At 50.5% G+C, this 25,633-nt stretch overlaps 2 protein-coding genes across 2 annotated transcripts; one reads left to right on the forward strand and one right to left on the reverse strand.

The window, feature by feature from the left end:
* Positions 1-5,334: 5,334 nt before the first annotated feature.
* Positions 5,335-6,735, forward strand: LOC124094394 (sperm motility kinase-like). The gene has a single exon (XM_046447086.1). The coding sequence runs from the start codon at positions 5,335-5,337 to the stop codon at positions 6,733-6,735; it is 1,401 nt and encodes a 466-aa protein (XP_046303042.1).
* A 4,697-nt stretch (positions 6,736-11,432) lies between these two features.
* On the reverse strand, positions 11,433-24,487 carry LOC124094395 (uncharacterized). The gene is made up of 6 exons (XM_046447087.2): positions 24,407-24,487; positions 21,327-21,610; positions 20,720-20,845; positions 19,907-20,136; positions 18,111-18,498; positions 11,433-12,091 (listed from the first exon to the last, which is right to left on the reverse strand). The coding sequence occupies exons 1-5, from the start codon at positions 24,485-24,487 to the stop codon at positions 18,443-18,445; spliced, it is 777 nt and encodes a 258-aa protein (XP_046303043.1). The 3' UTR covers positions 11,433-12,091; positions 18,111-18,442.
* Between the last annotated feature and the right edge of the window lie 1,146 nt (positions 24,488-25,633).

Genomic DNA, 25,633 nt, shown 5'->3' on the forward strand with positions numbered 1-25,633 from the left:
TCTCCTGGGACACCTGCCCTTGTCCTGCTCTTCTCTCCTCATTTCTAAAGGTAAAGATGCTTTCAAATCAGTTCTTGTTCCATTTCCGTTTCTCGCAGATCTTATAATGAATTTGTGCTCCATCGATGATCGTATTGCATACTTTGGCCTCCTCCTTGCAGCCTTGGAAGAGCAGGTACTACTAATGTTGTAGTAGGAATTCATAAGGGAGTACTGATTCAGACACTACTGAGGTCCCCCAACAGCAACATGAGACTCAGAGTGTTCCAATGGGACAAGACCCTGAGCTGTCCAGGGCAGAAAGGCGGACCTTGTGCCTGACCTGACACTGATGGTGCCTGGTCGCCACTTTCAGAAAGGAACCATGGACAGGAAGAGCCATAAGCTCGAGTTCATCCTGTGGAGACACCCAGATGGCACAAAGAAGCCCTGTGTCACAGGCCACAAGGGCAGTCGGGGTGGAGCAGTGGGTGCCTCCCCCAGAGCGGCTTAGGGGCTGCTACTTGCTCCATCATCTGAATGTACCATGCATGGGGTTCAGTCTTGCAAAGGTGATGCTTTCTCTTGAACAGTGACACGGGTCATCCCTGTGAGAGTCCTGACCCAGGGATGGGCCTTTCAGCCACCTTGAGTTTCCAAGTGGTGCCAGCACTGAGGCAGACACACTAGGTGGTCGGGCAGGAGGCACCATGGGAGAATTTATAGCCAGAGATCCCAGCCTGGAGGAGTGGAGGGGTGACTGGGAGGAGCTGTTGTCCCTAGCAAGTTTTGGAGTAAAACCTTTGAATTCCCATCCTTTTACCTTGGGGTGTGCACTCTGGCCCTTTCTTTGTGATTCCCACAGGGTTTCCATTTAACATGTGAAAGAGATATGAGTCTGATATAAATCCTCACTTCAAAAATATACCAGAGCTGGTCCTCTGCAGCCCGGCCCCATCCCCATGATTGCTGAGGTCACAAAGCCACCTGTGTATGCACAGTGTGTTCAGTATTACAGATTCTTTTAATTAATATCTTACAGGCATACAACAAAAGTAACTCCAACTTTTACAATTGTCATGAATTTGCATGTGCAGAGACCTTTCTGTCTTCACCCCTATCTGAGTCCATGCCTCAGGTCATTCAGTTCATCATGAGGGACTCCTCTTGTGGAGGGCAGGTACAGGGGTGACCAAGTCCTTTGTCTTCTGTTTCCCTGTGCTGTGGTTTGAAGAGTATGTCCTTTCAAAAGTGTTTTTGAAACGTCAATGCCAATTCAGCAGTATTAAGAGGGCCACCAAGAGTGGGTAAGGTCCTGAGGCTCTGCCTTCCTGGACCAGATGTGCTCATCAGGGCCGGTCACTGTCTAGCAGGTAACAAGGCACAGTCTCCACTCTCCACCCCATGCTTGTGTGAACATGTGCACGAGTGCGCGCACACACACACACACACAGAGACACTCGTATAACAATGGGCATGGTGCTATCTGCCTTCACTTCTTATTGGTTGGGAGGATGAGGCAGGGGGATTGCCAGTTCAAGACCTGCCTAGGCAACCTTAGCAAGATCCTTTGCCAAAATACAATAGAAAGTGCTAGGAAAGTAACTCAGAAGTAGAGCACTCACTTGCCTAACATGTGCGACGTCCTGGTCTCCATAACTATTAACAGAAGAAAGAAAGAAGGCGAGAGTACAAGGGGCTTGAAGGCATGAGTTCAAGGGTGTGGCAGAGCCTCTTGGCCAGCTCCTCCTTGGAAGATGCATTCATAGGCTGGTTTGAGATCTTGTGGGTCATGGGGCAGCGCAGCTTGGCCATGGCCCAACACATACTGACAGGGACAGTGTTGCCATGAAAGCCCCGAGGAAGGTGGAGCAGGATGGCGTGCCCTTTTCCATGTCTGAGTAGACATCATGAAGAGTATGGAGCACCCCACGTGGTCCAAGATTTGGAAATCATCAACACCCCTGGCTCAGCCCACATGGAGAGGGAGCATGAGGCTGGGGGTCGGCTGCAGTGGCACATCCCAGAGGCTGTGGGACTTCAGGAGAATGAGGTCATCAGGGCGTTCAGGCAGGTGGCCAGTGCCATGGGCTACTGCCAAGTGCAGGGCATCAAGCACTGGGACTTAAAGGCAGACACTGTCCTTCTGGAGCTGAAGGAAGCATCAAGCACTGTGACTTTGGCCTAGCCTGAAGGTTCATGGCTGGACAGATGCTGGACGTGTTCTGCAGCATTGTTGCCTACTGGGCCCCAGAGCTGTATCCGTGTAGGGTGTACTATGGCACCACAGTGGACATCTGGAGCCTGGGTATCCTCTTATATCTCATGCTCACAGGTGACTCCCAGTTACTGGAATTACCTTTGCACAGGTCCAAAGCTACAGGAAGGCAGGAGTACCCAGCCACCTGTCAGCCTAGGTGAGAAGCCTCATCTCGCAGATGCTGACCGTGGAGCCCTCACATAGGCCCACGCTAGAGCAGATCCTGAGGCACCAGTGCATGAAGCAGCGTGGGGAATGCTCGCGGAGTCCCCCGCTGAGCTACTCCCCCCAATCCTGGGCACTTCCATCATCCTGGCCATGCTGGACCTGGGTTACGGCTACAGGGGAACTGGGTGTCAGTATCAACCAGACAATTTGACAAAGCCATGTCAACCTACCTCATGCTGCGCTACCAGAAAACCCCAGGGGCAGGGGTGGGCTCAAGGTCCAAGGAAGCCTGGGTGGCTGGAGGCGGAGGCCTTCTGCACCCCTCAGTCCCTCATACCTTTATTCAGGGCCCAAGGAGGAGCACCACCAGGTCTGCCCTTCACACTGGCCCCTCAGGGGGCAAGAGAAGCAGCCACATGAGGACCCAAAGCCACTGGGGCTGGGGGCAGCAGAAGAGGCAGCCTGCCTGCCATTTCCCTATGCAGCCTGCTGGCCAGCGCCCTCAATCACAGCCATGCAGACCCACTGCCCAGCTGCTGGCCAAGCAGCAGTGGACAAGAGGCAGAGAGTGACTCCTCCCAGGCCCCATCCCTCTGAGCAACACCCTGCTGGGACTGAGACCCATGGCTGAATGCGTGAGCTCCCCAGCGGCTGGTGAGGCCTAGTCAAGAAGACGGCCGACTGTTTCAGAAGGCTCTGTTGCTGCACGCAGGCCCCAAACAGGCACGGTGACCAAAGCAGAGTGGCTCCCATGTGAGGAGGACACACCTCAACCGACAGACCTACTGACTCCAAGCCTCCAGAGTCTTCACCACCAGGGGACTCCCAGGCCAGCACCCAGCTGAGAGGCCGCAGGGCCAAGCAGGTGTGGCGGTGCCGTCTTTGATGTCACCTGTGCCCTGATGGCAGTGTTCGCTACCACATTCTCTTCATTGAGTTTTTTTTCAAAATTAGTCCCTCCATGTAGACAAGAAAAGTAATTCCTGCTTTTAGAATTGCCAGAAATGGGCATGTCCAGACTTCTGTGTGCTCACCCATCTCTGAGTCCCTGCCTGAGGTCTTCAGTTCATTATGAGGAGGGACTCATCTCGTGGCACAAGGATGACCTCGTTCCTTGCCTCTTGTTTAAGAATTTGTCCCTCCAAAAGTGCTACTGAAGCTTCCATGCTAAAGCAGCAATGTGGACAGGAGGGCCTTCAGGAGGGGTGCCTTCCGAAGGGGACGTGCATCGTCCTGCCAGACCTTGTCTAGCAGGGCACAGGCCAGGTCCTACTTCCCACGCCACACATGTGTAAATAGGGCACGCATGCGTGCACACACCAACACACATATTTCCATGGGCATAGAGGTATCTGCCTCCACTAATTGTTTGTGGGAGGATGAAGAGGATTACAAGCTCAAGACCAGTCTAGGCAACTTAGGGAGATCCTTTGCAAACATAAAGAGAAAGTGCTAGGAAAGTAACTCAAAAGTAGAGCACTTGCCAAACCTGTGTGACGTCCTGTCTCCGTGACTCTGACCACAGAAAGAACAAAAGGGAGAATGGACAGGACATGAAGGGATGAGTTCGGCCCTTTCATGGTGTAGAGTGGGGACACAGCAACACTGCACCCTGCTGAAGGCAAAAGCGAGACCTCTAGACTCTCGTCTCCTGGGGCCTCAACAGTGGCCTCCTCAGATCTCTGAGTTGGGAGAAGTCTGTTTCTGGAGTTCCAAATGATACAGCCCAGGCCCTTTGGATGGAGCAGCATGAAGGGATCGAGGTGTCTGGGATGTCTCCATAGCAAATGTGAGGCACTTGAGCCAGCCGAGATATAAGGCCCGGCCGAGGTCGGAGCTTGTCCACCAGCACAGGAAGCTCTAGGCGTGGGACCTGTGGGACTCCCATAGTTAGCGCGTTTGGTGGTTTGGTGGGTTGGTGGGTTGGTGGGTTGGTTGCAGATTTGGGTTGGTTCTTTGATTTGGGGCTTTCTGTTGGGCTTCGTTGTGTTAGTTTTGCTTGTGTTCTTTGCTTTGTTGTGTTTGTTTTCAGCTAGCGGCCTTAGTGGGCGTGGGGGCAGAGGATGTGTAGAGAGAGCAGTGAGCTAGTGCGGTGCGGAGGGTGTGGTGGGGCCTCTCAGCCACTGCCACGCGAGTGCTCTGGGAAGGACAGTCACTGGCCATAGGGCACTTGGCTGGCAGGTTCAGCCTTCATCACTTTGAAAATACACTGCCTTCTGGGCTCCAGGCTGTGTTCTTATGAGGTACGTCATAGGACCTTGTGGGGCAACGATGAGGGAGACCCTACCTCTCACCCCACAGACATTGGGATGTGGCCAGGACTCCCGGGCAGCAGAGCATTTTGGTCCAGTGTCGTGATGTGAGTGAAGTGCTACCATGCTTGTGACACAGATCAATCCAGGTTGGAAGGACAGGCGTTGAAGAGCTTGGAGGACAAGGATGGGGTCTCTCCAAGGCAAAGGCGATACATTTTTGTACTCGCAAAACAAAAGCTGCTGGAGCCTCATATAGGTTTAAATTGCAAGTGTCCATATGGCACTGAGCAACCAGGTTCTGCAGAGCCTACTTCTCTGAATTCGGAATGTGGCAAAAGTCCTGGAGGCCTGACGGGGAGACACCACTGTGGGCATCACCTGGGCATGAGTGGACCACTCCTTGCTGTGATCTCACCAAGAGCAAATCTGAGGCCCTTGAGCCAGAGGGGATATAAGGCCAGGACGAGGCTGGGACCTTGTCCACAAGCACAGGAAGCTCTAGGCAGTGACCTGTGGGACTCCCATAGTTAGCGCGTTTGGTGGTTGGTGATTTCGTGGTTTGCTTGCAGATTCGGGTTGGTTCTTTGATTTGGGGCTTTCTGTTGGGCTTTGTTGTGTTAGTTTTGCTTGTGTTCTTTGCTTTGTTGTGTTTGTTTTTAGCTAGCGGGCTTAATGGGCGTGGGGTTCATGATGTCTATAGAGAGCAGTGAGCGTAGTGTGGTGCGGAGGGTGTGTCGGGACCTCGCGGCCAGCTCCTCCTTGGAGGAAGCCCTCACGGGCCGCTATGAGCCCCTGGGGGTCGTCGGGCAGGGCAGCTTTGCCAAGGTCTTCCTGGCCCGACACATCCTGACGGGGACGAAGGTGGCCGTGAAAGTCCTGCGGAAGGGGGCGGGGGCCACCTTGTCCTGGGTCTTGTCGGAGCTGGACATCATGAAGGGCTTGGAGCACCCGCACGTGGTGCAGCTGCTGGAGATCGTGGAGACCCCCGGCACTGCCTACGTGGTGATGGAGCACATGGCTGGGGGCCAGCTGGGCCAGCACATCCCGGAGGTTGTGGGCCTGTGGGAGGACGAGGCCCGCGTGCTGTTCGGGCAGGTGGCCAGCGCCGTGGGCTACTGCCACGCGCAGGGCATCGCGCACCGGGACGTGAAGGCGGAAAACGTGCTGCTGGATGCCGCGGGCCGCGCCAAGCTGTGCGACTTCGGCCTGGCCTGCAGGTTCAGGGCCGGAGAGAAGCTGGGCCTGCTCTGCGGCACCGTGGCCTACTGGGCCCCGGAGCTGCACCGGCGAGAGCCCTACGACGGCCCCGCGGTGGACGTCTGGAGCCTGGGTGTCCTCCTGATCCTCATGCTCACGGGCAGCGTCCCGTTCACCGGGGCCAGCTATGAGCAGGCCAAGGAGCAGGTGCTGCAGGCCAGGTACCACCTCCCGTTCCACCTGTCCGACGAGGCGCAAAGCCTGGTGTCCTGGATGCTGACCCTGGAGCCCGCGCACAGGCCCACGCTCCAGCAGATCCTGGGGCACCCGTGGCTGAGCCAGGATGGGGAACGCTGCCCGAGTCCTCCCGCCGAGCTGCTCCCCAAGCGCGCGGACACCTCCATCCTGCTGGCCATGCTGGACCTGGGCTACGGGCTGCAGGAGACCTGGGTGTCAGTGGCAATGGGCCAATTCGATGAGGCCATGGCCACCTACCTCCTGCTGCACTGCCAGAAAACCCATGGGGGTGGGCTGCAAGGTCCAGCTGAAGCTTGGGTAGCTGGAGGCCGGGCCTTACCCATAGCCCTCCAACCCCTCCAACTGGACTCTGGGCCCGAGGAGGGGTGCCAGCAACCTGCTCTTCGCTCCTGGCCCCTTTTGTCCTACACGGGCAGCCACAGAAGGAGCACAGACATCACAGCAGAGGGCCAGTGGGAGACCCAACCTGTCTGCCATTTTCCTGTGCAGCCTGCTTGCCAGCAGCCAATTCCCAGCCTGTGGCCCCTCCGCCCAGCTGCTGGCCAAGTGGCAGTGGTGAAGGCTGGAGAGCCTGTTCTCCCAGCCCCTGACATTGGAACCAAGCTCCTGTTCCACTGAGCAAGCTTCGCTGGTACCAGTCCCCTGGCTCTACCCGTGACCACCAGGGGCTGGATAGGAGTGGCCAGGAGGATGACCACCTGTGTCCCCTGGCTGTATTGCTGTGCAGGCCCCCAGGACAAGTCCCGGATGCCAGAACTGATTTGCTCCCACTTGAGGAGGGCACACACCACCACTCGACTTACGGACACGTGACTCCACTCAGTGGATGGCAACAGCCAGGACATCTGTGGAGCCAAGGGGGGCAGTGCCACCTGTGATTTCACATGTGCTTTGATTGGTGTCATTTTAAAAGGACAAATTAGCACTTCCTCATTTGCAGGGTGCTGCAAGGGTTAGGTCCACCTGGCTCCTTCCCTCTCTGTGTCCCAAGATGGATGGCACAGGGCCAGCTGTTGGAGGAAGAAGTGCAACGTGCTCTGGCCACTGCCTCCCAGATTCCTCAGGCAGGAGGCCACCTGAAGACACATGGACATCAGTGGGCCCCTGCGCCCCACCTGGAGCAGACATTAGGGGCTCTCCTAGGACACCAACCCCTTCCCTGCTCTCCCGTGCTCTTTCTCCAATGACTCTAGGGGGAGAGATGCTTTTCAATAACTTCTTATTCCGTTTCCATTTCTCAAAAATCTCATGATGAACTTGTGCTCCATCAGTGATCAGATACTGCATTCTCTGGCCTCCTCCTTGCAGCCTTGGAAGAGCAGGTAGTAATGTCCTAGCATAAATGTGTAAGGGACTGCTGACTTCAGAGACCTACTGAGGTCCCCCAACAGCAACATGTGACCCAAACTGTTCCAACGGGACAAGACCCTGAGCTGCCCAGGGCAGAAAGGCGGACCTTGTGCGTGACCTGACACTGATGGTGCCCGGTCGCCACTTTCATAGGGAATCATGGACAGGAGGAGCCATGAGCCCGAGTTCATCCTGCGGAGACACCCAGATGGCACAAAGACGCCCCATGTCGCAGGCCACGAGGGCAGCAGGGGTGGAGAGGCTGCCCTCCCCCAGAGCGGCTTAGGGGCTGCTGCTTGCTCTGTTGTTTGACCGAATTCTCAAGGAGTTAAATCTTGCAGTGGTGATGCTTTATCCTCTAACAGCGGCACAGGACTCTGCCTTTGACAGTTCTGCTGCAGGCCTGTGCCCTTTAGCCCCTCTGAGTTACCTAGGGGTACTAGCATGGTACCTTGTTTCCAGGTCCCCATGCTGAAAGGGCAGAGGATTGAAGTCACTCCTTCAAACCCTTTTCATTGTCTTTTGTTCTTTCTTCCCTGGTAATAGTTATGGAAACAGAATGTCATACATGTTTGCAAAAGCTCTACTCCTGATCTACTTTCCCAGATCTTTCTATTTTCTTCTGAAAAAGGGTCTCGATAATTTGCCTATGCTAATCTTGAATTTGCAATCCCCCTGCCTCAGCCTCCCAACCGACAAGAAGTAGAGATAGTTATCTCCATGCTAAGCAGTGTAAGTGTTTGTGTGTGTTTGTGCCTGTGACCGTGCATGCATGTTTGGTGCCGAGGGTGGAACCCGGACCTCCTTGCCTGCTAGACAAGGTCTCGCTGTAAGGTGCATATCTCACCCAGGAAGGCAGAGCATTGTTCTCACCACCTCCTGAAGGCCCTCCGCTCAACACTGATGCATTGGCATTGAAAGTTTCAATGGCACATTTGAAAGGACACCCTCTTCAAATCACAGCACAGGGAAACAAAAAGGAAGTGACCACACCCCTGGACCTGCCTTCATGAGAGGAGTCTCTCATGCTGAACTGAATGACGTTGGACATTCAGAGACGGGGAAAGACACTAAGGTCTCTGCACATGCAAATTCATAGCAATAATAAAAGCCTTAATTACATTTGTTGTCAACACAATGTAGGCCTTGTGCAGGATGCGTAGGAACTGTTTTCTAAACAGACAAGTCCCATTTCTGATGTACAGCCTCATGGCCCAACCCCCTCCTGAAGGCCCTCTTCTCCATAGTGCTGCACCGTGGCTGAACTTCCAACAGGACTGTTGGAGTAAAAGCCCTCAAGCCCCAGGTCTAGGACTTGGTCACTAGATGTGCCCTGCATCAGGGGAATCCTTTTGATTCATCCAAAGGACATTATATGGGAACTCACAGCTGGAGGAGGACAGAAAGAGCTCTGGTGAACACAAATTCATGACAGTTGTCAACACTGTGCTGCTTTTGTCTTCCCTGTGATTAAAGAGAATACTGTATGAAAAAAATCTCCTCCAGGGCTTAGCGCAGGTTATTGAACCCAGGATGCATGCTCTGCAGCTCTGTGACACAGGTGACTGAAGGGGATGCCCTGGAGCTGTAGGGGGGCATGCTAGGACCCCATGGGCGTGACGCTGCTCTGGGCTCACATCACTTGGTCATGTTAATTGGAACCCCAAGGAACCCCAAGGAATAGCTGTGGCCTAACCCAAATGAAAGGGAAAAGCAACAAATAGCAAAGGAGGAAATGGCAGGAATGAGGCCAAGCATCCAGGAGACCTCTAGGAGCACACAGAGATGGCTCCGGTGCTCTCCCTTGTCAGGACGTCCTGTCAGGAAAGCCCATGAGACACTCCCTGGAAGCACAGGAGGACCAGGACCCGGAGGACAGGCTGCAGGAGCCCCCTGAGGGAGACCACCCAGCCCTGGCCGGATCTGGGGGAACAGGGCCAGGCAGAGGAGTTGCAAGGCCCCAGGTCGTGGGCATGATGAGTGAGCTCAGAGGGATGGAGGGACAGGCAGGCCTGGGTGTGCGACCCCGTCCTGCAGCAGGAGCAAAGGAGAGCCAGGTGTGGGTCTGACCAAGGTCACACTGGGCGCCGGCAGCTCTGGTGTCCACTCTGCAGATAAGGAAACTGAGGCTCAGGGAGGTCGAGACCCCTGTGAGTGCCTGCCTCCCTCCCTGGATGCACGGTCCTCACCCCCAGAGCACTGCCCTGGGCCAGACTCACACGTGCTGGGCTCCCCACCTCCCAGGCGACTACTAAAGTGGGGTTGCAGCCGACAGCCGTCCAGATAGCTGACCCAGTGTGTCGGGCCATTCAGCCCCTTCCCCACTGAGTCCTCAGCAGGCTCCCTGCCCCCAAAATAACTTTGGCCCGTCTTCTCGGGGCTCTCCAGAGGACTGCTCCGGACACTTCCCAGACGGTGTTTTGCTCGTCTTGAGTTTGACGGCTCTGAGTCCTGGGAGGTCTTTCTACTTCCTGTGTAAGGAAAGCGCCACTTGTCCTCCAGAATCAGGAGAAACACACACAGAGCCCCCAAGAGTGGCAGGGACCTGGAATGCCTGGTCACAGAGCAGACGCGACACAGCTGGAGAGAGCACTCGTGAACTGGAAGGTAGCCCTGAGGGAACGTCAGGATGTACCACAGAAAATCAAGAAGCTGAAGAAGGAGAAGACGGCCATGAACATCACAAAGCCCCAGAACCTCGTCTGAACTCGAGGGTAGAGAAGAAAGCACGCAGGAGAGCCCAGAGGGGCACTCTGCAAGCCAGGACTAGCATTTCCTGCTGAGGCCAACATGGGCTTCCTCGGACCCTCCTCGGCACCTCACAGTTGACTCAAGACTGTGGTGTGGCCGGAGACAGGAAAGCAGGACGTGGGTGCTAACTGAGTGCCACCACGCGGCACACGCTGCCCATGTGTCCCAGTGAGCCAGTCCCTGGCCTTGAGGCTGAAACCGCCACTCCCTTTTTGGCATGGGAGGTTCACTGTATCTCACTGGCTTCTGGGTGCTTGGTGGTTGGCACAAAGACACACACAGTAGGTGCTCAGTAAAGACCATTGAATGAGCATGGACCTGCGGCTGGCAGAGTTCAGGTTCACGTCCACTGTGGCATAGAGGGGAGGAGGAGGAGGAGAATGGCTCTGAATTGAGGACCCTCTGACCCCAAGCCTGCACTGAACCCACATCCCAAGCAATGTCCACATGCCCCCATGGTGGTTTGGACCTTAAAGGGCCCCGATAGCTCAGATGCTGAAGGTTTGGTCCTGTGGGGCTCATATCATGCCACTGTGTCTCGGAGACCAAACATGACCCAGAACCAGAACCCAGCAGGGAACTGGCGCCCACTAGGGTGGGTTCTGGCCTTTCTTGGCCCAGTTCCTCCTCACTGTTTTCCTGGTCTCCTGCACTGTATCTGAGAGTGTCCGATTTATTTTCTGATTTCCCCAGTGGCTCACATCAAAGAGCCCACCTGGGGTCAGAGGGGAAACTTGGACTTGCTGTTAGAGCCACGTGGAGCCTGTTGACTATGGGAGCCATGAGATGGACCAAATGAGGCTCACACTGTGCGATGGACACCAGGTGATGGGGGCTGGGGACAGGAGGTCATGGTTTGCATCACAAACACCCCAAAAGCTTGAAGGCTTGCAACCCAATGCAGCCGTGTTAAGAGGTAGGCCGTGGGCAGGTGACTGGACCATAATGTCCCTGACCTCAAAATGCATTATGAGGGTACATTACTTGTGGGACTCTTAGGAATTTAAAGGATCTTAGGGGGACGGGGCCTAGTTGGGGGAAATAGGTAGTTGGAGACGTGGCCTTGAAGGTTACCTGCTTTTAGGTCACCACGAGGTAAGCAGATGCCCCACCACAAACCTGTTGTCCTGATGTTCTGCCTTGACAGGGGCCCAGGACAACAGGGCCAAGCAACCACACACTTTCACTTCTGAAAAAGTGAGCCAAAATAAAACTTTCTTCCATTTATTTATTTTCTTATGGGGGCAGGTGAGTACTAGGGATTGGACCCAGGGGCAATTTACCACTAAGTCACATCTACAGCCCTCTTTTTATTTTTTGAGATAAATGAAATTAAGTTAATTAGAGCCTCCCTAAATTGCTAAGACTGGCCTCAAAGTTGTGATCCTCCTGCCTCAGCCTCCCAAGCTGCTAGGATGGCAGGTGTGCATCACCATGTTCGGCTCTTTCTTCCTTCTAAGTCATTTTGCTCAGGTATTTTGTTGCAGTGATGAAAAGCTAATTATCACACTTCCCAAGGCTGCTAGGGCAGCCGTCTGTCAGACATCAGGGGACAGGACTCCAGGAGAAAGCCCCACACCCTCTCGCTGACTCTGAACCCTGAGAGTCCACCCTGTTGGTCCAGCTCTATTTACACACCGTGGCAAATATTCCCTGCTTCACCTGAAACATTGGGCAGTTTTCAGATCTGTCTTAGTCAGCTTTTTCACTGCTGTGAGTAAATACCTAACTAGAACAGCTGCAGAGGAGGAGAAGTTTATTTAGAGGCTCACGGTTTGGAGATCTCAGTCCATAGACAGCCAGCTCTATTCCTCAGGTGAGGCAGAACGTCATGTTGGAAGAGTGTGGTGAGGGAAGCGGTTCACATGATGATCTGAAAGCAGAGATACACTCTATTAGCCAGATGCAAAATATAAGTCCCAAGGCCACGCCCCCAATGCCCACCTCCTCCAGCCACGCCCCCAACGCCCACAACCTCCAGCCACGCCCCCAACGCCCACCACCTCCAACCCCGCCCCCAACGCCCACCACCTCCAGCCACACCTGCAACACCCACCACCTCCAGCCACGCCCCCAATGCCCACCACCTCCAGCCACACCTGCAACACCCACCACCTCCAGCCACGCCCCCAATGCCCACCACCTCCAGCCATGCCTGCAACACCCACCTCCTTCAGCTGCACCCCCAACGCCCACCTCCTCCAGCCACCGCTAGCCACCTTCCATTACCACTCACTTCATCCCATCAGGGGATCCATTCAGTGGGTCAAGGCTCTCACAACCCAGTCATTTCACCTCTAAACCTTCCTGCATTGTCTCACACATGAGCTTTTGGGGGACACCTCGCATCCAAACCATAACAATATCTTCTTGCAAATCAACAAAGTGAATCTTCTCATTTGGGTTTGGGGGGAAAGGCAGAAATAATGAGAAAGTCTGTGTTGCCTCAGTGGATGGAGGAGGATGTTCATAGGAAATGGGCCGGGTCTGTGCAACCAGGGTCCCTTTCTCTAGGGACAGCCCCCTCACCCTACACCACCACAACTCTCACCCTAAACCCAGCTTCCAGCTTCCCACCCCAAGATGTTGGTTGGTTCCTTTGGAAAATGGAACCAGGGCCCCAGACTCTGGCCATGAGCGGAGCGGAAATGCCTCCTTCACACATTCAAAGCCACACCTCCGTCAGCCCACACTTATGGAAGGGCTTCCCTGGGGACCTGCAGTTCCAACAAGCATCACAGTCCTCTCTACCTGGCAAAGGCTTTCCAGTGTGACTTCTCAGTTCTGTGCTGTGAATCTTATATGGAGTCAAAAACAGACCAAGCATTGCTATCTTAACTTAGCATGATGCTCTTTACTTTCATCTTTTAACCAGAAAATGCAATAATGTCATTCTTATTCATGGCTAAGTAATACTCCAGTGTGTGTGTGTGTGTGTGTGTGTGTGCATGCACACGCATGTACATGTGCACATGCATAAATTTTCTTTAACCATTCATATCTTGATAGACACCTAGGTTGACCTTGGCTATTGTGAATTGTGCTGCTACAAATATGAGGTGGCAATATCACCGTAGTATGCCGATTTTACTGATTTTAGATAAGTACCAAGGTGTGTCATACCTGGGTTATATGGTGATTCCATTCCTAATCTTTTGAGGAACCTCCATACTGCTTTCCAGAGTTCTTGTTGTAACCTGCAGTTTTACCAACAATGTATAAATGTAACTTTTCACCAAATATTAGCCAGCACTCATTATTATTTCTGTTCTTGATGATTGGCATTGTGTTTGGAGTGTGATGGAATCTCAGTGCAGTTTCAGTCTGCAGACTTCAGGTTGCTAGAGATGTTGTATAGTTTTTATATATTAATTTGCCATTTGAATCTCCTCTTTTGAGAAGTTATCTTTTTAGTTCTTTTGCCAATTTATTAATTAGGTTCTTTTGTTTATTCTTGTTTCTGTATTTGTGTGTGTGTGCATGTGTGTGTCTTATTTTTTCCATTCTTTATATATTTTGGATATTAATGCCCTATCTGAGGAGCAGGTGACAATGATCTTCCACTCAGTAGGTTCTATCTTGAAGTTCTCAATTTTTCCTTTGCTGTGCAGAGTTTTTAAATTGATTCATTCCACTTATTGTTGGTTTTATTTATTATACTTTGGGAGTCTTGTTAAGGAAGTCAATCCCTGTGTCAAAGTTGGAGTGTTGAACCTATATTCTCATCTAGCATTTGTAACGTTTCTGGTCTGATTCCTGGGTCTTTGATCCACGTTATGTTTTGACTTCTGTGCAGGGTGAGAGACGTAGATGAAGTTTCATTCTTCTACATACGGATATCCAGTTTCCCTAGCACTTTTTGTTTAAAAAGCTTTCTCTTCTCCAAGGTATGTTTGGACACCACTGTCAAGGACCAGATGACTGTGATCATGTGGGTGTGTCTCTGTGTCTTCTATTCCATTCCACTGGTCTTCAGGTCTGTCTGTGCAGCAGCGCCATGCTGTTTTATTTATGACCATACTCTCTGACACTACACGAGGTCTGGTATCACGATGTCTCCAGCACTGCCTTTCTTGTTCAGGATTCTGGGTCTCTTTATTCTTCCCAAAGAATTTTGGAACTGTTTTTTTTCTAGTTCTGAGAAGAATGTCGTTGGTATTTTGAGGGGGATTGCATTGAATCTGTATAACACTTTTGCTAGTATGGCCATTTTGACAATTATTATTACACTATTATTAACTACCTATACAAGAACATGGGTGGTCTTTCCATCTTCTAAAGCAATCTTTCTTCAGTGTTCTATACTTTTCCCTGTAGAGGTCTTCCATCTCCTTGCTTAGATTTATTCCTAAGTGTTTTATTGGTGGGGGCAGGGTATTGTGAAGGGCATAGTTTTCCCAATTCTTTTTCAACAGATTTATTATTGGAGTATAGGAAAGCAATTGATTCATGTATTTGGATATAGTAGGCTGCTACTTTGGTGAATGCACTTATCAGGTATAGAAGTCTCCTGGTGGAGCTTTTTGGGTCTTCACAACACAGGATCATGTCATCAGCAAAGAGATAATTTGGCTTCTTTTCCTATTTGCCTGTTTTTAATTTCCTTCTTTTGCCCCATGGCACTGGCTAGAGTTTCAATGACTGTGTTAAATAAGAGTGGAATGTTTTTGTGATTATATTTGCTAAGATTTGTTTTGTGCCTCAATATATGATATATTTTAGAGAATGTTTCATGTGCCACTAAGAAGATAGTGAATTTAGCTGTCATTGGATAAAATAATCTATACATGTCTGTAAGGTTCATTTGATTAATCGTATTTTTTAGGTCTGAAGAGTCTTAGTTTATGTTTGAATGATCTACCTAATGGTGACAGAGGTGTGTTGAAAGCACCCAGTATTACTATGTTGTGGTCTGTTTGATTGTTTATATTGAGAACAGTTTGTTTTATCTATGTAGATGCATAAATTTGGACCATAAATATTTATAATCATATGTCATTGTTGAATGATTCCCTTAACAAGAATGAAGTGACCTTCTTTTTCTCTTCTGATTAAATTAGGCTTGACGTCCACTTAGATATGAGAGTAGTTCCCTTGCTTTTGCTTTATATTTGCATAATATGTCTTTTCCCATCCTTTCCCCTTCGGTCTGTGGATGTCTTTGTGACTATCTTGTTAATAACAGATGGTTGGGTCTTGTTTTATAATACAATCTTCAAAGCTATGTCTTTTGATTGGAGAGTTTTAGCCCTCCTGACTTTTAGTATCTGCACTGCAATAGCAGTTGAAATCCAGCTGCTTCACCTCTAAATGTAGCCAGCCATCTTCCCCTTGCAGGTTTTAAGATTCTGCCCTTACTCTCTGGGTTAGACAATCTCATTATGTGTCTCTTGGAGCGGACATTTTTTCATCACGCCTATGTGGGGTTCTATATGCTTCCTATATTTTTATTTCCATCTTATCCCTAAGGTTTGGAAAGTTTTCTAATATTATTTCATTGAAGAGATGTTCATCCTTTTAGTTTGTATTTTGTAGCCCTTTACCCCAATGATTGTTAAATTTAGTTTCAATGTTTTCCCATATTTCTTGAATATTCTGGCCATAGTCTCTTTACATCTTTTTTTATTGTTGACATTATTTCAAGATTATATACTTTGTTGTTAAGTACCGAAAATCTGTCTTCAAAGTGTTCTCATCTATTGGTGTTGCTTTACATTGAACTCTTAGTTTTATTTATTGATTCTTTCATTTCCAGAATTTCTGTTTGGTTCTTTTTTCAGAATCAGTCCTTATTGAAATCTTTCCCTTCCTGTATTTTCCATCTTAAGTTAATTTCCTACCTTCTTTTGACTCCTTGAAGATTTAACGATGAATCTGCTAAACTCTTTCTCTGACATTTCCTCCTCGGTGGTGTCATGGAGTCATTGTAAAGTGGGCTGTTTGGGGTGGTCTGTTCCCTTGGTTATTCATATACTTGTATGTCTACTTATCTAATGGGTTGATTATTGCCTCTTCTTTTAAGCAAGGGACAATGTAGTAAGCTTTTCTCTCTTAGGAGCCCTGGGCTGGTCAAGATCCATGCACTGATACTTTTATTTAATGAATGTCCTCTGCTGTTCCCAGCATCAACACCACTTTAAGAGAAACCACTGAACTCTATTTTCCACAATCATTTCAGAGCAAAGACACATACTATTCAACATTAGGAAGAACAAAAACTTGTTCATATGGCTCATCACAATTCCTCTAATTCAGGTATAAATTTGTTTCAAGTCCATTTCCTGTCTTTCAGGTGCCCCTTGTTCTCCTTATAGATCTTCCAGCTCCTGCAATCAGAGCAAACTGGGCCGCCTCAAAAATTCTAGTGAGAATTTAGAGATGGATCCTAAGAATCCGAAATTATTTTTAATGTCATATTGTTGTAAGATACTTGGAACAATTGTCCTTTTATATTGTAGGGTTTTAAAAAAATAATTTTTATTTGTACATAGACATAGTATCTTTATTTTGTTTATTTACTTTTTTATGTGGTGTTGAGGATTGACCCACTGCCTCACACGTGGGAGGCAAGCGCTTTACTGCTGAGCCACACCCCGGCCACCAATATTGTAGTTTTAATATACAAGGTCATTAGTCCAGTTTTTCAGTTTGTTATTTTCATTTCATTTCTCTGATTCTACTATGAACATTTAAAATGTCTGTTTAATAGTAAAATCTGTTGTTAATACACACTCTCAGTCCCTACTCTGATCTCCTTTTCCTTTCCTCTTCATTCACTAAGTCACTACCCGTATGGTCTCAGTCCTGCGCTGCCTCCACACCTCACAGCAGGCTACATCCTGCTCTGCACCTTGCTCTTCCACCGAGTCAGGAGGCATCTTCCCAGTCACTGTACAGCCTAACAGCGTGTATCATCGGGATTTCCCCGGCTTCCCAGTCCCCTTGCGTAACTGATGTTGACAAAGAGGACATGAGCAGAATCCATGCCGCACTTACAGGGCAACCTACCAGCCCATGTTTCCTCTCTTGCTCTGGCTTCATGGTCACAAAGAAGCAGTTCTGAGACGGAAGCACCTGCAGCCTGGGTCACAAGGGGCAGTCAGCCCTCTTAGAGGGTCAGCCACTCCCAAGTGCAGCTCTTGAGGGGAAATAATAAGCCTGATGAATTAAGCCTCAGAGATTTTGTTCTGTGTTCAGACACGCAGCGCTTGTATAGCTTCACCACATCATGCCACAGACAGTTCCTACAGCAAAGCCTGTTGGCCCAATTCAGGACACCTGCAGGACTTCCCTCAAACATGACCTTATTGTTCTGGCCACAAAAAAATCTCAGCTAGCCCTCAAAATGCTCTACCAAATAGGCCGCAGGTTCTCAGCACATAAACTAAATTAACAATAAACCGAGTTAAATTAAGACAAAGCCATAAAGTGATGGCTGAATTATTTGGAGTATGATTAAACACACTCTGAATAACTAGGCGAGCACAGGGTAAGCACAGCGAACATGCAGTCATCAGTACTGGGAGGCACAGACGTGAAGAAAGCATGAGATGTGACCAAGCAGCGGGCCTTAACATTTAGTAGAGGAAATGGGTGTGAAGGTGAATGGATTCGTGGTTCAACACTGGATCCAGGAGAAGAGAGAAACAGCTCAGGTGAATTAAAGGTTCAAAGCATTGCAAATAAAGATGTTAATAAATATCCAAGGAAATATGAGGGATGAGAAATGAAATGAAGAAACAACAAGCAATTACAAACTATCAAAGAGCAAAACTTTGACAGTGAAATAGAGGAATAAAAAGAACACAGGATGACTTCTAACTTGGTTGTGTCTATAGGGAGATAGAAGTTGTTGTTCCACCGTAACAAGCGTAATACAAAAATGAACTCACTGAAAATTAGCCACTTTCCTCACATCCATTAGAGACTCGAGGTCACAGGGCAAACTGCTGGTCTCAAAATGGTAGAGCCAAGGGCTGGGGCTGTAGTTCAGTGGTAGACTGTGCTTGGCATGCGTTAGGCCCTGGGAAGTTGTAGACACATGTAGAGACTTCGAGAATGACGACTCATTAGGGCAGCAATCCCGAAGTAGAAACCTCAGGGGGCTCCTCCAAGGGTAGGAAATCTCAAACTCTAATTTTCAAATTGGTGTAGTCTCCAAGGTGATGAGTCCAAGAGCAAAAGTCTCCAGGCTGCTCACTCAGGGGAGGCACACCCTCATGGATCATCTCCAGGAGCCCCCAAGGGCCTCACACTCAGAGTCGAGAAAGATCCCAGTATCTATGGCAGAGCAGAGGAAAATGAACTAATCCCAGGGGTGCATTAGCACTGAGCTACATGCCCAGCCCCTTTTATGTTTTCCAGACAGTGTCTCTAAATTGCTGAGGCAGGCGTTGAACCCAGGATCTTCTTCCCAGAACTGCACACACCTTACTCCTAGGCTAGGATTTCATGTGCTTCATCTTAGCTCCCCCTGAACTTGGAGAGACTTCCCTCTAGTCAGAGGAGGAGCTGGGTGTGCACAGCATGCACAGGCCCTGGACTGGTCCATTTGCCCTTAGCGGGTGGAAGCCAGCGACCTTGAACTGCAGGTCTGGGAAGTATCTGCCCCAAGGGCCATGCCAGGTCTCTGCAGTAGGACCCTTCCCAGGTCTCCCCAGGAACACCCCTGGCTCTGGGCAGTTCTCGGTGCTCTCCTACCTGCTGAAAGCAATGACCCTTCGCTGGCTTCCACCCGCTAAGGGGAAACCACTGCGTTAGTGTACAAAGCTTCCCAAGTTGGAAAAATGACAAAGGGATCCAGTCCGTGTGGGCAAATGAGGGTTTATGGTTGTCCACCCTGTCCCCATCGTGGAAACAGCCCTGCCTTGTGGATCCTCGGGGACAGGTAAGGAGAGTGAGCCTGGAGGTCCAGGTAGACTCCAGGCCAGAAGTGGCTCAGCCCCCAGCTCATTCACCTGTCAGTCACTCAGGCTGGCTGCCTGTCCTCTGGTAAACTAGCATCCCCTGGGGGTTGCATGGCTGGGGGTGCACTTGCCCCCCTTGCTTGTGCCCTGGAGCTGGCTGTCCGCAGGAAGCCGGCTCCCCACCGCCACCAGCCAGGTCAACCCTTTCTGCCTGGCCATGGCAGCAGCAGAGGGTGAGAGGAGGGCCCCTGCGCCCCTCCCCTGAGCTTGCCCTACGAGTCCTCCTTCAGAAGCCGGTGTCCTTCCAAGACCCTGACCACCACTGCAGATGTGCGGTGGGACGTCCTTCCCCTCACCTCCCAGCAAACTCCCAAGTCCTGCCTGGCACTGGGTGCACACTCCCAGGGCACACCCCTTAAACCAGGGGTCACCTAGCGGATGGGGTGGCTCTGGAAGGGGTCAACTTGTCGAAAGGGCCTCAGCTGAAACCCAAATCCCCCTTCCCAAGTCCAGTCTCTCGGGACAAAGCTGATCAAAGACTGGAGCCCGAGGGACGCACAGCGGAAGGAACAGCAGTGGAAATGGCTCACCTGTCGGTACCCATGCTCGGTTGCGGACCTGGCGGCCTCGCCCTGCGGGATGGCCCGCGGCTCGGCTCGGCGACCTTGGCCGCTGCGGTGGCGCGATGGGCGGGGGCAGCAGGACCCACCTGGCCGCCGGACGCCCCCCGCCCAGCGCCCTCTCCGTCCCCCACACCTGGCCCACCTCCGGGCCTTCGTTACCTGCTATCCTATGAGGCGACACCAGAGTGGACGGCCGCGGGCCGGGGTCCTCGGGCTGACCCCTGGACGCGGGCAGGAAGGGGCCGCTCCTTAGTCGGGGCGATCTGTGCCCAGACGCCTGCAGGTGCATGATGCCCGCGCTCCCCGCCAGGTGGACGCCGCCCGGGGCGGTTGGCCTGGGTACCAACTGTCCCAGCGCGTGTGCCGCAGCCGGTCCGGAGGGGCGGGGCCTGTAACGGGCGGGGACCGTGGGGCGTGGCCTCTATGAGCGAGGCCTGCGAGGGGCGGGGCCCCAGGGCCAGGAGAGGGGGCGGGACCCTCAAAGCTCGCGACCCCGCCCAGAGGCGGCCGCGGCCACAGGGGTGGTGTCAGGGCCACTCCAGGGAGGAGGCCTTGCTGAATCCCGCGGTCTGAGCGGGAGTTCCTCGTGTGCAGGACAGGAGGCAAAAAGAACCAGGGGTGGAGGGCGGTGCGGCCTTCTGACCCCTGCTGAACTGTGAGACCCGAAGCTGAGGACGCTCGGCTGCACTCGCTCAGCAGGCCAGCGGCTGCGGGGTCCTGCTGCGGGGGTCTCGCTGCCCCAGCGGGTAGGGTGCTGGCCACCCCCCGGGGTGGAGAGCCCAAGCTGGGCTTCCCGGTGTGGGAGAAAGGAGGATGTGGGGATCTGGGAGCTGAGTATTCCACCTGCCCAGGGTGGAGGCTGGCAATTCTGTTCCCAGGAGGAACCGGCCACTGGATGGGGCCAGCAACTGTAGGTACTGTCCTGCAGACCCTGGGTTGTCTGAGTCCCCACCACCATGACACTCTGCCTACCTTGAGAAGGCAGGGGATCTTGTCCTGTGGCAGGCAAGCCCAGGGACTTCCGGGGACTGTGGGAGCCAGTCAAGGAGAGGATGAGGACTTGCTCCAGTGCTTCTGCCCCACCAAGCTTTTGGCTGCCTGTTAGGGCAAGGAGCCACAAAAGCACCTCAGGGCCTGGCTGGCCTCCACCTCTCCCAACTCTATGTGCAGCGCCCACCTGCCTTCTGGGAGCAGCCTGTACTTCCAGAGGCTCGAGTCTCTCTGCACCTCACCCTGGGAGAGCTCCCCCACCCAGCCCTCATGCCCACCCCTCCGTGTCCAATGACCAATCTGCACCTCTGCCTTAAAGCACCCTAGTTGTCTACTCTGGCCAAGCACCTGCCATCCAGGGAGCTGGGGGTCCAGGCCCACGAAACCCAAACGGACCGTCTAGCCCCCTCCAGTGCCTGGCCCAGGGAGCTGCCACACAGGCCCCTTCCTGGGATGCCATCCCAGGGTGCCCAGCAGCACATCTGCCCTTATCCAATAATACGTTAATCAGTTACTTAATGTAAGGGGATCGACCCTGACACTCTTGACCCCCTTTCTAGGGTGAGGGGACTGGATTGCGTTTGCTGACCTGATTCCTTTGTGGATTGGGGGACCGGTCTCCCGCTGGGCTGGGACCAAGATGAGGGTGCAGTCACTGGACTGGGCCTTTGTAGGCTGGCATCCCAGGGGACCCTCCTGAGGACCTGAGGGGATCCTCCTTCCTAGCACAGTGCTGAGCTCCCTCTGGACCTCCAGGAGGCCCGACTCCTCCTGCACCTGCACCTGCACCTGCTGCTCTCTGCAACCTCCACGCACAGAACTCTCTGCTTCTCTTCTACCAGGGCCACCTCCCAGGCAGAAATGCTGCACTCTCTGGGCCCAAATAAGGAAGAGGGACTTGAAACCACAAAACCCTTGTCAACACTTTTTTTTCAAGCGCTTTATGATTTAATGCCACTTTTTCCCTCAAAGTTTGTAAGAACAAATAGTATGATTTCTATCTTAGGAATAATTTGGGTTAGATCATCGCACAAATGTGTTATTTCCTGAAGCCTTTTTTAAAAAATATTTTATTTTAGTTGTGGATGGACACAATACCTTTATTTTATTTTTATGTGGTGTTGAGGATCAAACCCAGGGCCTCGCACATGCTGGACGAGCACTCTACCGCTGAGCCACAACTCCAGCCCTCCTTAAGCTTTTTATATATGTCTGTATGCCAAACATTACATGTTTATTTTCATTTTTATTCAATTTTTTGTTATCTGTTTTAAAGGCAAAATCTCAAAAAGTATAATATGCTTCACAAAATAAGAGATCCATTTTATTTTAAATCATATAGATTTCTTTAAGATGTGGATCAGTCCTAAAAATAAATATCATAGATTTGTAATTACATGACATTTAATAAACTTTTAGTTTCTATCCCATAATTACTGGTTAAAAGAAAAACCCTTAGACAAGTTTAATTTATCTGAGTTTATTCAACAAAAAAGTTTAAAAAAAATTTACTTGTTGGCCTCAGGATCAGAAGAGGATCAGAGAACTTGGGTCACAATGTAGCATGAAAGGTGGCACAAAAAGAGTATGTGCTGTCACCCGGGTTTCCCTCTGAGTTTGGTCCCTTGTGTGGGCACCTGTCTGTCGCCTTTGTGCTAGGACAGACGGGAGGGATTTTCCTTGTTCTGTTCAGCCACTTGCAGAACTGGCATATGACCAGCCCCTCTGCTCAATCTGGTCCTGGTGTGCAGGGGACAAGGCCCTCCCACTCTAGCATAAGAGGGGTGTGTGCAAGCCAGTCACCCAGTGGCTGCCTGGAGAGACCTGCTAGTCAGGGGCACTGGCACCTCCTGTGGCTGCTCTGTTTCTTCCCCACTGAGTGAAGGGGAAGGGCTGGATGCACTGTGCTCTCCACGGCGCCTGAAACCCAGATGCCCTGGGCGGAAGGGCTCAGGCTCCTGCTTCTGCAACAGGCCAGCAATGCCACTTGTCCAGCACAAACTGTTCCTGAAACAATGCATTCGTCTTTGGAACAAGTTAAGCCTGTGGAAAATGTAACATTAGCGACACCACCTGGATCACTTTTAAATCAACTGAAATGAAAACTGAAGGTTTCTCTTTTGTCAACATGTGTCCTTTATGAAAGCTCTCATCGCTTATGCACATAAACATTCTTAAGTGTTTCCACGTTATCTTTAAGTCCTAATTGTATTGCATTTCTTTCTAGACCAAACAAAAATGTACCTAATGCTTTATATGTGAAAAATTTATCCCTCAATCATTAACAATGATGCATAGAAATAGACATGGGCAAGGGCAAGTTCAAAGAGTTCTAATTTAAAGACTCCTTCTTGTCCAAGTCCGAAGTCTTCTCATGGACTCTTTCTTTCTTTCTTTCTTTTTCTTTTTCTTTTTTTTCCTTTTGGTATCAGATATTGAGCCCAGGGGTGCTTAACCACTATGCCACATCCCCAGCCCTTTTCATTTTTTGAGACTGCGTCTTGCTAAGTAGGTGACACTGGCTTTGACTATGTGATCCTCCTGCCTTGGCCTTCTGAGCTGCTGGGATTACAGGTGTGTGCCACCATGCCCAGCACCTCTTAAGTTTTCTTGCATTGTTTCACACATAAGCTTTTGGGAAACAACTCTTATATAAACCATACAGGATCTTATCTCTTATCTTATCCTGTATGGTTTAGATAAGAGTTGGTTTTTATTTTTTTTTCAATACCTTTATTTTTTTAATTTTTTTTTCAATGTGGTGCTGAGGACCATACCCAGCACTTCACACGTGCTAGGTGGCATTCTACCACTGAGCCACAACCCCAACCCCCTAGAACTTTTAATCAGTTGGCTGGTAAAAGCTAAGCCAAAGATTTAGTTCATGTGCTAAGCAGTTTCCAAAATGGCTCCCCTTGACCCCTGTTTTCATGGTATCTGTGCCTATTTTGGACTATTTTTGCTCTATAACAAAATACAACAGACGGGGTTATTTATTTATTCTTAATATTGGAGGTTAAACCCAGGTGCACTCTACCAGTACATCCCAGTACACCCCCCCCCCTTTTTTTAGTTGTTGATGGACCTTTGTTTTATTCATTTATATGCAGTGCTGAAAATTGAACCCAGTGCCTCACACATGCTAGGCCAGCACTCTGCCACTGAGCCCCAGCCCCACCCAACCCCAGCCCCTGTTAGTTTTAATTTTGAGGCAGGATTTTACTAAATTGCCCCAGATAGCCTTGAACTTGCCTCAGCCTCTTGAGTAGCTGGGATGATAGGCATGTGCCACTGTGCCACACAGATGGGGTAATTTATGAGGAACAGACTTTTTTATATAATTATGAAATTTATTTATATTTCACCTTTTAAAATTTCACTTTCTGGAAAGTCCTCTTATTGGAAATACATAAAGTGCACTTAACATAAGGAAATTAGTTTCTTGGTTCCTCCAGTGAGATGTACATGCTCTTCCAATCCTCTCCAAGGAAGGTTTTCTCAAACTTCCCTCCAGGCTTCTCCTCTCAATTCAGGGAGTTCTGAGTGAACTTTTCTCAGAAATTACAGTGAAGAAGCTGATTTTAACAGGCATGTCCTCCCAAGAAACAACACATTAGGAAAAAACTACATTGCCCCAAATAGACCCTGTCTTTGGTGGTTATAGGCAACTGCAGTTAGCTCTTCCACGGTGGGTGGGAAGAGCTCGCAGCAGTAGGGTACAGGTCCAAAGCCACTTGCAACCTTGGCCATCGACCAGGAAAAAACTGCCATATTCAAACTAGAGATGTGTGACATGAAAGAATGAACCAAATCTATAAGCCCTTGGTCCATCAGAGATTCTGCTCCTATACATTAGGCTGGCAGCTCTTAGCCTTGGAACTAATATTCATGAAATATGTTCACGATTCTTGAACTGCTCCTGAACTGCGTTCCCAGTACACAGCTCATCAGAGGGCGTGCTGTGCCTTGCAGACAGTGTGCTTGTTGGAAGAGACAACAGGGCACACCACAGCCTCTCTAGGAGTTGAAAGCCAGGGTTTTAAAACAGCAGTTTGGATGTTGAAACAAGTGTCATAAAGAAACTATTGGTCACAGTAAAATAATGCTGGTTAATTTAAGTTACCAAATAAAAGATAAAACAACTAGTAGCCTTCAGAGCCCCCTACCTTCTTCTTTTCAATCATTTGAGGACTCCTTTTCATGCTTCAGGACAAGAATGTATGCAAGCTCCCAGAGAGAAAGGTAAATGTGACCCAGTCATCTGAAAATACATTGTTAGCTTGAAAACCGGAACCAAAAAGCTTTGGCCATCCCACTATTTTAGCTGACCCTCTCCCCCACTTACAGAAAAATACTGTTTAATTTTCCCCCACTAGAAATACATGGTTATCCTTTATCCTAAAAAGACACCATGCAGGCATTTAAGACTGAACCAGCCAATTCTAAGGGTTGCAGGAGTATAGCAAAGTATCACCAATAAAACTTCCAGCATCAAATCATGCAAAACCCAGAACGTTCACCCCAAGAGGGTTCCTGAAATGTTTCCCGGGTGCACACTGCAGCTTCCAGCAGCCACTGCCCACCGCATGGACAAGCAGCTCCACTGCAGAGGATTTTCAGCTCTGGTCGGCTGCACTGTCACCGGAGTTCATACACCTCAGGACAAGGAAAAGAAACGCTCATTTCATTGTTATGTGTGACCCAGAAAAGGTCCTGGGGAGGATCTGAGATGAAAACTGGATGGGAGGAACAGTGTGAAACAAGAACACGTGCAGATGAGGAAGATGGGTTTTCCTCCAGGAGAGGCGGGCGCTGGAAGCTCCAGGAAGTAACTGAGGACCAGTGTGACTAGACCAGGTGACAAAACAAGGTTAACAGTGGGGAAGATAGCTTTGG

The sequence above is a fragment of the Marmota monax genome, unplaced genomic scaffold, assembly GCF_021218885.2.
Source record: "Marmota monax isolate L192 unplaced genomic scaffold, Marmota_monax_Labrador192_F-V1.1 WCK01_AAM20220418_F8-fsc00776, whole genome shotgun sequence".
In the NCBI taxonomy this organism is placed as follows: domain Eukaryota; kingdom Metazoa; phylum Chordata; class Mammalia; order Rodentia; family Sciuridae; genus Marmota; species Marmota monax.

Coding starts and splice junctions, on each gene's coding strand:
- LOC124094394 (XM_046447086.1), top strand. CDS start 5,335: ATGGGCGTGGGGTTCATGATGTCTATAGAGAGCAGTGAGCGTAGTGTG.
- LOC124094395 (XM_046447087.2), bottom strand. CDS start 24,487: ATGGCCAAGGTTGCAAGTGGCTTTGGACCTGTACCCTACTGCTGCGAG. Junction 21,611..24,406: donor CCGTGGAAGAGCTAACTGCA/GTTGCCTATAAC, acceptor ATTTGGGCCCAG/AGAGTGCAGCATTTCTGCCT. Junction 20,846..21,326: donor CCAATCCACAAAGGAATCAG/GTCAGCAAACGC, acceptor TTGCCCTAACAG/GCAGCCAAAAGCTTGGTGGG.